The sequence below is a fragment of the Electrophorus electricus genome, chromosome 8, assembly GCF_041902795.1.
Source record: "Electrophorus electricus isolate QZ-2024a chromosome 8, ASM4190279v1, whole genome shotgun sequence".
In the NCBI taxonomy this organism is placed as follows: domain Eukaryota; kingdom Metazoa; phylum Chordata; class Actinopteri; order Gymnotiformes; family Gymnotidae; genus Electrophorus; species Electrophorus electricus.
The window spans coordinates 21985849-22002500 of NC_137504.1; the positions used below are offsets into that span (position 1 = coordinate 21985849).

Below are 16652 nucleotides of genomic sequence, written 5' to 3' on the forward strand. Positions count from 1 at the left end.
ACATGGTTAGTAGGACTGTGCTGAGTAAATTGTTTTGAGGCATTTTTGCTAAATTTTGTCGTACACTTTTTCAGGAACGCCCCGAACCTCTGCCGATGCCTTCGATGAGGCCAAGTACGGCAAGCAGATCAAGAGGGAGAGTCCACCCATCCGCTCATTCGAGGGGGGGATCACCAAGGGCAAGCCATACGAGGGGGTGAACACCATAAAAGAGATGGGCCGTTCTATTCACGAGATCCCCCGCAAGGAGACCCAGGACAGCCGCAAGACCCCGGTGCTGGAAGGATCCATTACCCAGGCAAGCGATCTTCCGCCTTCCGTCAGCGTTAACGAAGCAAACGGGTATCGCTGGGTGTGGGCTCACGCTCTCCCCGAAGAGACCCTCGGTTGTTTTTCTAGGCCAAAAAGCCAGAGACCAGCAGGGATGGCTCTTCTCGCATCCTCTTGCCTCCCCTCACCTCCTGTCTCCCCTCCACTCTTCCACAGGGCATACCCCTAAAGTACGAGGCCGGCGGCAGCGCAAGCCAATCGGCCATCAAGCACAACGTCAAGTCCCTGCTCACCAGCCCCGGTAAGATGGCACACGCAGCCGCCGAGGCGGCGGAGCGCGAGCGAGCCAAGTACGAGGAGGTCAAGGCGTCGGCGGAGCGGGTGCGCCACGCCTCCGTGGTCAACCCCACCTCGGTGCTACGCTCCACACACCAGGAGGCCGGCAAGGCTCAGCTCAGCCCCGGCCTGTACGACGACGCCACAGCCCGCCGGACACCCAACTACGGAGCTGGCTCCATGTCCAGAGGGTCACCGCTGCTGCGCACGCAGGAAGGTGAGGCATCTCTGCACTTTCGCATATTCCCCCCACCCCCACCCCACCGAGGCACTTGGCGCAGTCGTCTTGTTCTCCCTTATGTCCTCTGTTCTGTGATGTCACAGTGCTCATCTTGTCTTTTGATTGGTCGGTTTGTTTGTTGAACAGCTGGACAATCGCTGCTCTTTAATCCCTTTCCCTCTGCCTTTTTTGTTTTTGCTTCTTTCACTTTGAAAATAATGTGTTTGTGTTCTGCTTTCTCATCTACAGCTTCCTACCTTTATTTTTTTCTTTTCTTTTTATTTATTTTTTTAAAATCCTCTGCCCTTTTTCCGAGGTGTCTTATCTGTTCCGTCCATGTCCTCCTTCCTCTCCCGTTCCGGTGTAAGAGACGGACATTTGTTCTTGTCCTCCCTTCTGTCTTCGTCAGGAGGCATAACAGCAGGCAAGCCCGTGTCCCACGAGAGGAAGAGCGCGCTGACCCCAACCCAGAGAGACAGCGTCCCGGCCAAGTCCCCCGTCTCCGGCGCCGACCCGCTGGGCTCGCACAGCCCGTTCGACTCCCACCACAGGCCCGTGGTGGCGGGGGAGGTGTACCGAGCCCATCTGACCCCACACCTTGACCCCAGTGTCTTCCACCACCGGGTGCTGGACCCAGGTAGAACGGCAACAGCGGGGCAAATGTTGGTCTTGAAGGAAAACGTACTTCGGTTTCCAACGATGAGAAGTTCGATATGAAGCCAGTTGTGGGCTCTCCCGCATCATCGACTCTCAAGTCGGCGGGCGGTCCCTACGCTCCACGCTGGCTGACCCCTCTCGCACCCCTCCCCCTCCCCTACAGGGTACATGTTCCCGAGGCAGCCTTCGCCCACTGGCTACCCCAACACCTACCCGCTGTACACCATGGAGAACACGCGCCAGACCATCCTCAACGACTACATCACCTCCCAGCAGATGCAGGTCATTCCGCGACCCGACGTCGCCAGGGGCCTGTCGCCGCGCGAGCAGCAGATGGCCATCCCCTACCCTTCCGGTGCCAGAGGTGAGGGGCGGGGGCGAGGCGAGCGAGCGAGAGGGGTGGGGTAGTATGTAGACCTTGTGCTCGTGTGAACTAGTGGCAACCTTTTCCAGACGATCAGAAGCAAATGACCCTAAGGACAAAGAAAGAAAGGAAAATCAATTCTTTCAGACCGACATCACCATGAGACTCCAGGGCTGGGGCTGTATCACACGATCAGCTGCAGTATCACAACTGGCCATTAATGAGGCCTTTACTCTACAGTATATCCAACTTTCTGTTTTATACTTGATTTTATTAATACTACATGCTGCAGTAAAAACAAAACAACAAAAAAAGACAAAAATTTGCCTTCTGTTATATATGATGCAGTGTAATGTTACTGAATCAAAAATGACCCGACACAGGTGCAGTTATTTAACTGGCTTTTGTACTCAACTTCTGTTGCCTAAACCACTATTCCACACTGCACCACATCTAACCACATGCAACAACTTACTAATTGAAACTTTGTACTGTTAATGATGATTTTTTATTTTTTACATTTAACACTTTTTTAGCGTTTTGGCTGCATTTGATCAGCTTTCAGCCCTAACCTTCTAACTTATATCTATATAAAAAAAATTATCCAGCCTAAACATATCAATTTGTATAAGGATTTGCAGTTCATTGCAAATCGGCTGGCTGCCAGTCGGTTGGCTGCTATGCTTTAGAAGTTTCTAGAAGCTCAGACGAGGGCTCTTGATTGGAAGTGACCAGTGGTCCTGGTTGTGGTTGTTCACCCTCTGGCCCTTTGCTTCTGTCTGTAAAAGGTATAATTGATCTAGCCCAGATGCCTCCCGCCATCCTGTTGCCTCACCCCGGGGGGACAGGTTCCCCCACACTGGACCGCATCACGTACATCCCTGGAGCTCAGACCCCTTTTCCTTCTAGGGTTTTCAACCCTACCTCCATATCTCCAGGTGAGGACCCCATTCCCAATCCCGAACCCCCCCCCCCCCCCCCCCTGCGGAAATCTCCTGCTGTCTGTGTACCGCCTGACCTAGACCACCTCGACTCCGTTTACGCTGTGCCCTGCGATCGCTCCTGCCCACCTGTGCCTCTTCCTGATGCCCCTCCCCGCCTCTCTCCGCCCTGCTCCCCAGCTGCCGTGATGAAGGCACTTCTCACCTAGCAATACTGGTCCAGAATCAGCTCGGGTCCTTTGCCTCCGTGTGGTTCAGGCTGGTGCAAGCCTGTGCTATAAGCTGCTTCTAGATCTGTGTTCAGTGGTGACTGCAACTTCAGTCTGTCTCCATGGGGTCTCGCTGCTGTTTTCTTTAATTGGGGCATTAACAATTTTACAGGTGGTTTTGATGTGGCTTTGAAAACCGGTATCAGATTACCAGTGAAACACATGCCTCATTTACTGTGGTTTCACACATTGGGCTCATTGTCCTCTGATTATCTGTTGGTTTTTCTAAAATCAAACACTAATATTTAATCATTTTAATGACTTGCTCACTGGTTATGGCGCTGACGTAAAATCTTGTGGGACACAGCCAAAGGATAGAGAGTCAAAGGATGAGAACCTGAAGAATACGGAATGATCATAGTTAGTTAGTTTTAAGATGGTTCTGCAGTAACACTCATTTTCATTCATTTTTTTTCCCCCCCCACTAAGAAGTGTGAAGGTGAGCTTAATCAAGTTTCTAGTGAGAATATTAATGACAATTTCAGACCAACTGTGTTGTTTGTCTGCATGCCTTTAAGAACATGATCAGTTGATGAAACATGACGTAAAACGCTTCAGTAGCTACTGCTTCAGAGCTAGATGCCGATGTAGCGACCAAGGAGCATTATGCTAACGGGTGCCTAAGGGAGCCCTTGGCCACGGTAGCATGTTTGGTCGAGCTGCTCCTCCAGCTGCCGTTTCATTCATGTTCACCCTTCAGTAGGAGAAATCTGATGTATCAGTTTGTAAGAGAAAATGCTTTCAACTTTACACAAGTTTGTAGCAGTAAAGTGTGTGTGTGTGTTTTTTTTGGGGGGGGGGGGGTGTTCTGCTCTTCTGTAGTGGTCTGGTTGTCCCCGTTCTGCCTTTTCTAGCTTCTAAACACACTGTCATCTTGCATCTACGCACTGCGTCCTGAAGCCCAGTAGTAATCATCGCTCACGTACAACATTGTCTGGTTCTCCCCGCTTCACAAAAAGGAAACACTTATTCTTGTGGTTTCGAAATGAAGTTTTGAAAAGTGTTTATGACCACAACCCTGTCTTCCTGTTTGTCTGTGTCCGTGTGTCCGTGTCCGTGTGTCCGTGCGCGTGTGTGTCCGTGCGCGTGTGTGTCCGTGCGTTCTCTGTTTTCCCCATCCCCTAGGACACTCTGCCCAATTCGCAGCCAGCGTGGAGAGAGAGAGAGAGCGGGAGCGGGATCGCGAGCACAGAGAGCGCGAGAAGGAGCGTGAAAAGGAGCGCGAGAGGGAGCAGAGAGAGCGGGAGAGGGAGCGCGAGCGCATGGCCGCTGCAAGCGAATACATACGTGGAGGTGAGGAGAACGGTGTGCACGCTCTTCAGACCAAAGAAGAGACCCACCAACACACAACTTTTGAATAGCTGGATTTATGTGCTTGCGCGTGTGTGCGTTCTCAGCTCCAGAGCAGCCCGTCATGCCCAGCAGTCGTGTCTTTCTGCGTTCCCCCTCGCCTTCGATGAGGTCACAGGAAGGCGTGGTCCAGCAGAGGCCCAGCATTTTCCAGGGCACCAGCAAGAGCGTCATAACCCCTCTGATGTAGGCTCTGCGTTTCATGCCCTCTCACTCAGCAGGGGTGCACACCTGCTTCTACAGACATACAAAAAAAAAAAGACAATTTTAAGGGAAATATCTAAACTTTGTATCTGTAGGTCTGCAAGTGAGTGTATTTGTCATGCATTTGTTTTATTACTACAGCCCTACTAAATTTTAGTCACTGTGTTGGCAGAGTCTGAAATAAACTGTCAGACACCTGTCCAGAGTTTAATTAGTTTTATGCCCCCCCACCCTGAGCAGACCGATGCCGTCGGCCACGGTCCAGGCGAACTCGCGCTACAACACGGCCGCCGACATGCTGGTCGCCCTGGTGGACGCGGCAGCCTCCGCCCCCCAGATGGACGTGGCCAAGACCAAGGAGGGCAAGCACAGCGTGGACGACGAGCCGCAGACCCAGCGACGCCCGGCCGTCGAGCAGCAGGAAGCGGCAGAGCGGCGCTCCACGCAGCTGCCGTACGGGGCCCTGCCGCTGGCCGTGGGCAAGCCACCCCTCGCCGCCTACGCTGACGCCGGGGGAGGGGCCGGTGCTGCCAAAGACAAGTCACGCATTGAGGTGGAGCTGCGCACGCGCGGCAAGACCACCATCACTGCCGCCAACTTCATCGACGTTATCATCACGCGCCAGATCGCTTCGGAGAAGGACTCGCGGGAGCGGGGCTCTCAGAGCTCGGACTCCTCCAGCAGCTGTGAGTGGGAAATGTCTTTTTAAAGTCTTTAAATATTTTTTGTACATGCGGTAAAATTCATTGGGCAAACTCTTGTTTTTTTTATTTTAAAAATAAGTTGTCCGGCCCCTCCCTCCCCGGGAGCACAGCCAGTTTCTCGCGCTCAGGCGCCTGGCGGCGGATAGCTGGGGCATCATCTGGGAACTCGCGCTCTCCGGATGAGAGGGTGACCTCTCTTTTTATGTTGCGTCACCTGGGACCTGATGTAGCAGGCTTTTTTTATAGCAAGAACAAGATTAAAACAGAAATTTTGATTAAATGTTCTACGTTTGCGAAAAACGTGAACAAAAAAAATGACCGCAGAACAGGACAAGGTCCAGAGCTCCTGCTTCCCCTGAACGTGTTGCTGCAGAAAGGTTTAACCGTCGGCCTCTTCTCCTCCAGTGCCGACTGGCCGCTACGAAGCACCGGGCAGTGGGGCCATTGAGGTAATCAGCCCGGCTAGTTCTCCAGCCCAACGAGAGGAGAAGATTGAGGGCCCTTTCCCCCCTGAGAAGAGCTCTCAGTCATCCACAGGTGAGACTCTTTAACCCCCAGCACCCAGTGTGGACACGTCCAGCCTTCTGGTTATTTGTGCCTGTGTTCCCCCCCCTTGCAAAAGTGCAGGGGCCGAGTGTCGGCGCACGCACGTTTGTCCCGAAATGCCCTCTTCCAGCCTGTCCTTCTTGCTCTGCCTCCAGGTGCTGGCAGAGGGTTCGACATGAGCCGCTACAGGCAGCCGCCGGAGCCACTGCCACAGACGCACCGTGTCATGACCCTGGCCGACCACATCTCGGTACCACTGCCCCCTTACGCCTTTTCTCGCACTTGCGGCCACGCGTCCGTGCTAACTCCTCCTTTTGGTCTCGTGCAGCACATCATAACCCAGGACTTCGCGCGGAGCCAGGACCCTTTGCCTGCGTCCAGCGCCATGCCTCCCACATCCTCCGCTGCCTCCACATTCCAAACCTCCGGCGCCGTGGGTCGGCCCAAAGGGCCCAACCGCTACAGTCCTGAGAACCCTCCCGGTCACCACGTGAAAGCCCCCAGCAGGGTGTCTCCCGAGAACGTGTCTGACAAGACCAGAACCAGGTACACACCCCCAGAAAGGCTTCCCCGCACATTTGATATGGTTACATAGAATTGTAGAGCTTTTGTGGTACATCATCAGAAAAAATGTTTGTTGTTTGATGTTCATATCAGGTCTGATGGTGACGCTCAGTTGTCTTTAGTCGTTTTGCTTGTGGGTAATGTTCATCTCTGGGTGTGTCTCTGTGGGTGTGTCACCAGGCCAGGGAAGTCTCCCGAGCGCTCTGGCGGAGTCAGTGGTCGGGGTGTGGAGAGCTATGAGCCCATCTCTCCACCTCAGAGCTATTCGGGCCTGGACAAACTAGAGGGCAGTTTTCAAGGCCAGAGACGTGAGACGGACCTCACAGAGCAGAGGTGCCCTCATCTCCGCCCACCAAAACCACCAAAAACTGCTCCTCCTACACCCTCCCACCTACCCACGTGTGCACTTGAACCATCTGTTGGTGTTTACAGTCTGTCAGACACCCCCTGCTGCACTCGTCAGCACCAGACCCTTCTCCACACAGGAGTGGGCGTGGTTGCTCGTGTTGCATTGTCATGGCAGGAGCAGTGTTTCACATACGTCAGAGACACTGCTGGTTGGAGCCAGGTCTGCGACCTCAAAATATTCAGCCTCCAGTGGCCTTGTGGTCACAAAATGACCACTGACCAGAGCTGGCCCGAACACACTGTACTTGACAACAGAAGGGCTGCACACTTACAAGTCGGGTGTGTCCTCATAGTCTGAGCCACGACAGGCTTCCTTTAAACAAGGGCTTCCTGTTGATTTCCTGTTGGTAGCAGGTACATGGTGCGTCACATAGAATAAGAGATTTGGTGTGTGCGTGGTTGGGCGGACGGATGGGTGGTGTGTGTTCATTAGAAATGAACTGACATGGCCTATAGTATCTCCAGCAGCTGCCTCAGGATAGCCACACACCCTGACATTAGATCAGTAGGTCTCCCTTTAAGGACCAGCAACCTAATGCCACCTCAACGGCCGTTGCCGCTACACTCCCCCCCCCCCCCACCTTAGTGGAAACCTGGCTCGTTCCCAAGCGTGTCCCGTCACCCCCTCGCCTGACTCTGTGCCCTTTCTCTGGTGTCAGGATGGACACGCACTCCCCGGGAAGCAGCAGCTATCAGCCCTCTTTCTTTGCCAAGATGGAGAACACCCCCATGGTCATGTCCAAGAAGCAGGAGATCTTTCGCAAATCTGAAGTTGGTACGGGCATCTCTCCTTCCCAACCCCTCCTAATGTATCCCTATGGAATCTAAATATATCTCGGTAGCCAACAACACTTCCGGTTCTGGTAATTTTCTGATAACAGAACAACTCCGAACACAAGCCAAAATGAATGCCCAGTGTTTGCTGTATGAATCGTCATCACTTTGACAATTCACAGCGAGTGGCTGACTAAACCTTGTCGTTTTCTCCGTTGTTTTCTTTCCAGGCAATGCACAGCCAGGCACAGAGATCTTCAATTTACCAGCAGTAACAAGCTCAAGTGAGTTACACCCAGCAAGTTTGCCTCGTCTGGATAACTGAAGGGCATGCAGCAGTGTTTGTCAGTTCTTGTCATCTAATTTGTACCAACAGATTTGCCTGTCTCAGAATTCCACAGCACATCCGGAGTGGCTTGTAGCTATAGAAATGGAAATTGAGGCTAGCAGCCTGTACTTGGTGCGGCTAGTTGGTCCTGGTATTTGTAATGTATCGAGGACTTGAACCTGCTGCTGTCCTCTAGTTACTCTCTTAGCACATTGAACCGTTGAGATACTGGTGCTTCACAGATGCCTCTCCAGTGGGGGGTGGGTAATACGATATGTTATCACTATAAATTACAGTGGTGTCGCACCAACAAATGAAACTACGTAGAAGCCTTTTTTTTTTTTTAATGTAATTAATTTTTTTGGGGGGGGGGGACTGCTGTTTTTGCTGGTGCACGGCATATGCCAACTTGTTAGCAAACCTCAGAAATCGAATGATCGTGATGCGTATTGGCTGTGAGGATACTAATAGTGGATAGTGAAGATGGCTGTTGTGGCCACATTACCAACTCCTGTTCGGCTGCGGCTCTTTCTTTCACGTTCGTTTTCCTTCTGTGGACTCAACACCAGGGGCCTTGCCCTCACTCAGCCCGCGTGTCTCCTGTCTCCATAGGTAACGTGAACCCGAGAAACCACTCATTCAGCGACCCAGCCAGTAACCTGGGTCTAGAGGACATCATCCGCAAGGCCCTGATGGGCAACGTGGAGGAAAGGCCCGACGAGCAGGCACAGCAAGCCCAGTCCAGCGCTCCCTCAATGGGCAGCAACGCGAGCGGCATGGGGGGTGTGTCCGAGGGGCGGCAGGAGGCCAGTCCATCCCCCAACGCAGGTAGATACTGTAAGGAAAATACACGCACCATCACTGCTGGTCCCATAACCCGTCTCAGAAAATGGTCCGATTCAAAGAACAGGATAGCTGGTCTGAAATGCCAGAAAGGGCCCGTGTGTTTTATCACTTTGCAGTGAAACTGGAGCTGTTTGTGTTCCTGTTGAACTTGCTAAATGTGGAGTCTGGCAGCACCATGCGGTCTTAAAAATGATGGCACATACACCACCAGTATAGAAGAGCAATGCGAGAGCCAGAGCACAACTGGTTGGGTGGTGGGCCTGGGGACTAGTGCTCTGCCCTTGCCTCTGATGTCTGCCTGGCACTTTTCTACGTAAATACAAATGTAAGAGCCAGTTATCTGCTTTCGATTATGTTAGTTATGCATGTCTCTCCCCGTAGCAGGCAAACAGAAGCTCCAAAGCAAAGCCAGCAGCAGGAAGTCCAAGTCGCCAAACCCAGGCCAGGCATACCCAGGCGGGGAGCGTCCGCCCTCCGTCTCCTCGGTGCATTCTGAAGGTGATTACCACAGGCCGAGCTGGGCCTGGGAGGACCGGCCCTCATCCACAGGTGAGCGGGTTGTCCACATTCATCTGACATGACATTACGGGGTGGCGTGGAGTCCTTTGATAAGATGCCTTGCCTCTTTCTCCACCCTCCAGGGCCTATGCAGTTTCCGTATAACCCTCTGACTATGCGGATGTTGAGTAGCACCCCTCCCACCTCCATGGCCTGTCCATCTCCCTCCATGCAGTCCCAGCAGCAGCCACAGGGAGGCGCTGCCATTGGCCCGGCCCGCGCGTGGGAGAGGGAGCCGCCACTGCTCTCGGAACAGTACGAAACCCTGTCGGACAGTGATGACTGACGAACTATGACCTCCTACCAACCCCAAGGCCCCCACCCCACTCCATCCCACCCTGGTCATAAGAAGTGTCCCTCCCAACTATGCCCCATTGCCATTCTTGAGATGGGGACCAGCCGAGGAGGACTCCCTTCTGGTCCCTTGTTGCCCTCTGGTGGTCAGAGAAAGCATTGCAAGGGAGCCACAAACGGGCTGAGTCTTCAGGATAAACTTTTTATTGGAGTCCAGAAGCTTTATGCCACCTGTTTGTGGATAAGAAATCAGTGAAAAGTGAAAAAGGATGAAGAACTTTGTAAAGAAACTTTAAAGAAGACTTATTTGCTTAAAAATCTGTTCAGTTTCTGTAAAGAAATACTTTTTGTCTTTAAAAAAAAACCACAAAAAAAACGACGTATGTAAATAGGGTAACCTTTTGCAGTGTGTTCCTTTTTTCCTCTTCGTATTTTCTCTGCATTTTAATGTTGCTTTTTTTTTTTTTTAATGAAATCACGGATGGTTTGAGATTACACACAAGTTCTCGCTCTTCGTGTGAAAGGTGCCGATTCCCTCCCCCACCACTGGCCAGTGGCATGAGCGGCACGACCCGAGCCGGCCGAGCTGAACGGACCAGGTTGCAACCACAGCGCAGCAGCCGTCCGCGAGGCAGGGAGGGCGAGTGCGTTTTAGCCGACAGGAGAAGACCCAGCCTACAGGGCGCTGTGGTGAGGCATCAGCAGCTGTGGAAATAGATTCCATTTCTATGTGGGTGTATAGATGTTTATTCAACCTGTTATATGGGTCTAGGAGGGGGGAGACACATGAGCGTTGTTCCGCCCTGCAGGAAGAGCAGTTTGAGAAGCATAAAGGCACCATCACCTGTTTGGTTCATGTGAACAAGCTGAGAACACTGGTCTCAGAGCCGTATGATTTTTACCGTGAAAGAAGAAATATAAGCTGAAGGTTTACTTTTTTTTTTTTTTTTTCCTCCATCAAAGCTAATTGAATTTATTTTATTTTATTTTTCTGTTTTTCTTATGCTGATCGGTGCTCTGTGGTGGAGTGAACTTGAGCATGGTTTGCATCCAGCGTCCTGAACTTCAGTATGTTCATCTGTGTGGTTGCTAAGAAGTGCTAAATGTTCTGCTGCCACCCTCCTCCCCCCTCCCAATTCTCACCCCTTCTCCTTTATCCTGGTAGGTTGCTATAGCAACCAGGGGAGCACCAGAGCAGTATATTGTTCTGGAGAAGGTCTTGGTTCGATTTTCATGAGGCGAAAATTCAACTGTGACCTTCTCCTTCATTTTATTTAGTCTGTTCTTTTATTCATTTTTTATTTGCTAAATCACATTCTGACAAATACATGCCCCTCACACACACACACACACACACACACACACACACACACACACACACACACGAAAGAAAGAAAAACCAAACTTCTGTCTGATGAACCTCTGCACCATTGTTGCACTTTTTTTGGCTCAGTATCTTTTGACATTGATTAAAAGTGTACTACCTGTAATCTAAGTTATTCAAGCTCTTGCAGAGGTCTGCGCTGTTCAGTTTCATGCACATTTTGCAATAGTTCTTTATTGCCACTTGGAAATCTTTGGATATTACATGTTTCTTTTCAAACGTGTCCCTGTTTTCTGGCTTGTTTGACATCACTTTTCTTGGTCTATGGTACAGTAAGGCTGTTGAAGTTGCCCTTTCATAGTGGTGGCTTTGACTTAGATCTTCATTTTCTTGATGTAACAGAAAATAAGCTTGATTTTAGTTATCTGCGCAAACATAGCTGTAGTATGTTCCATGACAACCCAAAAGACAAAAAAATCTAAGCAGCCTGTGCTTGTGTTTTGGTTTCCTTTGCTTTCACTTTGCTCAAGTAACACAACTTTACATCTGCTTTACATTTTGATATATTTAATTAATTTTGCTTCTGAAATGGGGCTGAAAAAAGCCTTAGAGCTCATCTTTTCAGATTTTTCCTTTATTTCAAATCATTTTCAACATCGATGTTATTCATCCTGTTTTAATGGGATGCCAAGTGTTTACAGTGGCGTCAACAAAAAGGAAAAAAAAAAGCAGTGAAACTTGAATCTTAAGAAAATGAAAGGCGATCATTGCATTAGTTATAGTTATTAGCTTTTTTCAGTCCAACACCTTGCAGTGGTAACTTTTTTTTTTTCCTTTTGTGCGTTCAGAATCGAGACTTGAAATAACCCGTGTATCCCATGATGTTGAAAACGCAATGTTTGTATCGCACAATGTCTCTTAAGTAGCCAATTACAGAGTTCAGACCAATCAATAAAGTGGACTAGCACTCCACCTTTCTGAAAGTGAACATATCGCCTCCTCTGCTCTTTCTTTGTCAGGGGTTTGTCACATATCGTGAGGTTGGTAAGTTGTTTCTTGGGAATACCAGGATGCACTGAAGTGGGATTCATGGCTGAAATCAATTTGTCTAAACTATCCTGTCATGCTAAACTAGGCCATTTTGAAATGGCACAACCCCTAGAACTAGACTACCCAATCTGAGAACTGCTGAGTCTAGTGTTGCATGTCGTTGGATTGTTTCATGACCTCTCATGACACTGGGATCTGGGCCCAATGTGACATATTCATCTTTATGAGGAATAATCTGTTATTTATTGTGATTATTTCCAGCCATTGATTGCCTGACTTAGGAGCATTGGGAACAGACTTTTCTGGATTCTCAAGGATGAGGCGATGACTCCTGACTTGGACAACATGCTACATTAAGAACTATCAGATAGGTCATTGGTCATACATCATAAGGCACTAAAGAACCTTTGCTACATGTCAACACACGATTTACAGTTGTAGAGATACTGTCCTTAGATTTTACAAATGAATTATTGTTAAACCTCAACCTCCGCAGCTGTGCCGCTCATGGCAGTGTTGATGCAGCATTGGGAATGACCCACCATGTCTTTCTTCTGCTGTCTACAATATCTAATCTGTAGTAATCCATATCTGTGCTAAGGGCCTTTAGTGACATTAAAAGCTAAATTATTACAACGTTATGAGGTAATTCACTTCAAAGTTCATAAGAACTTGTATCATTTGTGTGAATCTGTGACCACGACTTGTTACTTTGCTGTAAATAGCTACTAAGTCTATCAGAGAACTCGTACTGGGCGTGTGATGTCTGTTAGTCGGATGTTGTTCAGGAAGTGCTGTGCACTACTTCCCCTGGTCGAGCTCCCACAGCAGATCCTTCGATCGCTGCAGGTTCAGGCAGTGATCCTAGCATGATGGTTTTATCCATAGCTGCTGGTTGGTGTCTTTTGTCTGGCCTATGGTCATGCTGGTTGGTGTTTGCCCATGGTAAGTGCTTCTTCGCAAAAAACTCCTCTCATAAGCTATCACAGTTTGTCCGCTAACAGGCTTGTATTGATGGTTTGATACTTGTGTATAGCAGGTGGGCTATGTCACAGGCAGCGTGTCGATAGTGGGAATGTAACCACTGAGCTGTGGTCTGATGTTCTGCTGCCATGTTACTTTGAACCGGTCCTCCTCGGATCAGACATGACTGCAGATATAGTAGCAGTGTGGACTCAGAAGAATGAAGCAATACCTAATCTACTGGAGATCACTCTGCAAGGTGACGTCAGGTCCTGGAATAACAAAGGTGGACGTATTAAAACATTCTCCAAACTCTCAGAATCTGGAAATTTCTCCATCCTCCTCCATAAAGTGAACCAGTCTGATCAGGGTTTCTACCGCTGTGAGCTGTTTAAGGGGTTCAACTGTAGCATCGCATACCAGGAAATGCAGCTTGGTTTGTGGAGGTTTTTTTTCTTCTTCACATTTTCATGTACATCTCTCAGCCGCCTGTAGAATGACTTAATGGTCGTCATCTCCATCATTTTTGCACTCTCACAAAGACTAATGGCTTGTTCAACTTCCACAGATATTGCCAAAGTTTTCCACTACAGGAGCATTATTGTAACAGGAGCCTCAGGAGGAGCAGTGCTTCTCTTACTGTTCATAGCATGTGCTTACTACATCAGGTGTAAACGTAAGTATTAGAATATACTGTATTATTTAATATACGATATGAAAAATTACACGTCTGTCCTTTATTTCTTGAGGGACATGCATAAAATGTCTCAGGAATAGGACTGACAATCTGGTCTGAGAAGGACAAACCACGAGTGCAGGATGATGGTCAAGTAACAACACAAGTTAACCAGTACACACAGAATTGGTTTTCGATGTTGTCAGGAAGGTTCTGCACATTGCCAGTGTGGTTGTCATTCTCACTTATTTTCAAGAATGTGATGGAGTGGTCTCATGTTTGTGGTGGGCGTTTTCACACTGTGGAGTGCTTGTGCGTTTGTGGTGGTGGTTCTCACTATGTGGAGTGTGCTGGTGTGCTTTCACTGCCATGCACACTGATGCAAAAAATGTCAACACCCAGGTGTTGAGACCTAAGATGCCTGAGAATGTGGGTACGTAAGATGAAGGAGTTTCATCTGCTGTATGTTTTTTTTGTTTTTTTTTTTTGTTCTAGGTAAAATACTTGATAACCCACTCTATGGCAACTACAGCAGAGAAGGTGCAAACTACAGCAGAGAAGGCGCAAACTACAGCAGAGAAGGCGCAAACTACAGCAGAAAAGGTACAAACTTAAAAAAAATTCATGTTCAAGTTCTATTAGGTTTCTTCATATTTCTTCATGTGGAAATGATCTATTTTTCTGTTTAATGAAATGCATCTCACTCCTCTTCAGAAGGCACTGTGTACAACCCAATCTATACCAATTTGGTGTACCAAGCACAGCCTGCCAGAGGAGAAGCTTCACGACAGCTCACAGCAGAGTGTGGACTAGGAGATACAAAACAATGACATTTACTAAAAGCATAAACATACATTTGATCTTTCTGGTAAATTTGTCTGTGTCATACGTTTACTGTTAATGAATGTATTCTTAATAAATATTTTGTCTTTCACAAAATTGAGTTGTCTTAGATGTTATATTGCATTCTGGGCACAATTAATGTGATGCCAACCTGGTTGGACATCCTTTACACATGCATAAATACCAGAACATTGCTGCATTCACTTTAGAGATTGTAATGTTCTGAGGGTTCAGATACAGGATGGGATAGATAGCAGTCAGATGCATCTTGACATTATAAGCACAAATCCTAGTGCTCTTGCAGTGACACAAAAAATATGTTACATCTGTGACGTATGATGTGCACGTTTCCTTTGGTTAACAGTTTTTGTACAACATAGCTGTATTCCAGCATATCTGGAATAATCTGTGTTATTTATTGTGATTATTTCTAGCCATTGATTGCCTGACTTAAGAGCATGATCTATGGTCATGCTGGTTGGTGTTTGCCCATGATAAGTGCATCTTCGCAAAAAACTCCTCTCATAAGCTATCACAGTTTGTCCGCTAACAGGCTTGTATTGATGGTTTTGATACTTGTGTATAGCAGGTGGGCTATGTCACAGGCAGCGTGTCGATAGTGGGAATGTAACCACTGAGCTGCGGTCTGATGTTCTGCTGCCATGTTACTTTGAACCGGTCCTCTTCGGATCAAACAAGACTGCAGATATAGTAGCAGTGTGGACGCAGAAGAATGAAGCAATACCTAATCTACTGGAGATCACTCTGCAAGGTGACGTCAGGTCCTGGAATAACAAAGGTGGACGTATTAAAACATTCTCCAAACTCTCAGAATCTGGAAATTTCTCCATCCTCCTCCATAAAGTGAACCAGTCTGATCAGGGTTTCTACCGCTGTGAGCTGTCTAAGGGGTTCAACTGTAGCATCGCGTACCAGGAAATGCAGCTTGGTTTGTGGAGGTTTTTTTTCTTCTTCACATTTTCATGTACATCTCTCAGCCGCCTGTAGAATGACTTAATGGTCGTCATCTCCATCATTTTTGCACTCTCACAAAGACTAATGGCTTGTTCAACTTCCACAGATATTGCCAAAGTTTTCCACTACAGGAGCATTATTGTAACAGGAGCCTCAGGAGGAGCAGTGCTTCTCTTACTGTTCATAGCATGTGCTTACTACATCAGGTGTAAACGTAAGTATTAGAATACACTGTATTATTTAATATACGATATGAAAAATTACACGTCTGTCCTTTATTTCTTGAGGGACATGCATAAAATGTCTCAGTAATAGGACTGACAATCTGGTCTGAGAAGGACAAACCACGAGTGGAGGATGATGGTTAAGTAACAACACAAGTTAACCAGTGCACACAGAATTGGTTTTCGATGTTGTCAGGAAGGTTCTGCACATTGCCAGTGTGGTTGTCATTCTCACTTATTTTCAAGAATGTGATGGAGTGGTCTCATGTTTGTGGTGGGCGTTTTCACACTGTGGAGTGCTTGTGCGTTTGTGGTGGTGGTTCTCACTATGTGGAGTGTGCTGGTGTGCTTTCACTGCCATGCACACTGATGCAAAAAATGTCAACACCCAGGTGTTGAGACCTAAGATGCCTGAGAATGTGGGTACGTAAGATGAAGGAATTTTATCTGCTATATGTTTTTTTTTGTTTTTTTTTTTGTTCTAGGTAAAATGCTTGATAACCCACTCTATGGCAACTACAGCAGAGAAGGTGCAAACTTAAGAAATTCCTTTTCTGTTAGATTTCTTCATGCAGGAATGATGGTCTGTTTTTCCGTTTACTGACATGCATCAACCTTCTCTTCAGAAGGCACTGTGTACAACCCAACCTATACCACTGTGGTGGAGTAGGTCTGCTCTTACAGCCTACCAGAGGAGAGACTTCATGACGGCTCACAGCAGAGTGTGGACTAGGAGAAACAAAACAATAACATTTACCAAAAGGATCAACACACATTTGATCTTTCTGGTAAATGTCTTGGTGTCATAGGTTTACTATTAATGTATGTTTTCTTAATAAATATTTTGTCTTTCACAAAATTGTCTTAGATTTTATCTTGCATTTTGGGCACAATTAATATGAAGCCAAGCTGGTGGGACATCCATTACACACAAAACCAGTATGTTGTTGCATTCACTTGGGGA

The 16652-nt window shown here is 48.1% G+C and overlaps 1 protein-coding gene across 23 annotated transcripts in view; it reads left to right on the plus strand.

The window, feature by feature from the left end:
* ncor1 (nuclear receptor corepressor 1) overlaps nt 1-14570 on the plus strand; it is a 63675-nt gene extending 49105 nt beyond the window's left edge. For 15 of the 23 annotated variants that reach the window (XM_081719603.1, XM_035527331.2, XM_035527335.2 and 12 more), the window contains 17 exons: nt 75-298; nt 487-823; nt 1236-1463; nt 1647-1847; nt 2636-2785; nt 4183-4350; nt 4455-4593; nt 4852-5297; nt 5721-5852; nt 6017-6111; nt 6190-6407; nt 6606-6758; nt 7493-7608; nt 7838-7891; nt 8548-8772; nt 9163-9330; nt 9423-11945. In XM_081719603.1, coding sequence (XP_081575729.1) covers nt 75-298; nt 487-823; nt 1236-1463; nt 1647-1847; nt 2636-2785; nt 4183-4350; nt 4455-4593; nt 4852-5297; nt 5721-5852; nt 6017-6111; nt 6190-6407; nt 6606-6758; nt 7493-7608; nt 7838-7891; nt 8548-8772; nt 9163-9330; nt 9423-9625 — 3257 coding nt within the window. In that variant the 3' untranslated portion in view covers nt 9626-11945. Of the gene's footprint in view, nt 1-74; nt 299-486; nt 824-1235; nt 1464-1646; nt 1848-2635; nt 2786-4182; nt 4351-4454; nt 4594-4851; nt 5298-5720; nt 5853-6016; nt 6112-6189; nt 6408-6605; nt 6759-7492; nt 7609-7837; nt 7892-8547; nt 8773-9162; nt 9331-9422; nt 11946-14141; nt 14250-14360 lie in introns of those variants that run through there. The other 8 variants (XM_081719606.1, XM_035527340.2, XM_081719620.1 and 5 more) reach the window with 5 other exon arrangements.
* Nucleotides 14571-16652: the final 2082 nt, after the last annotated feature.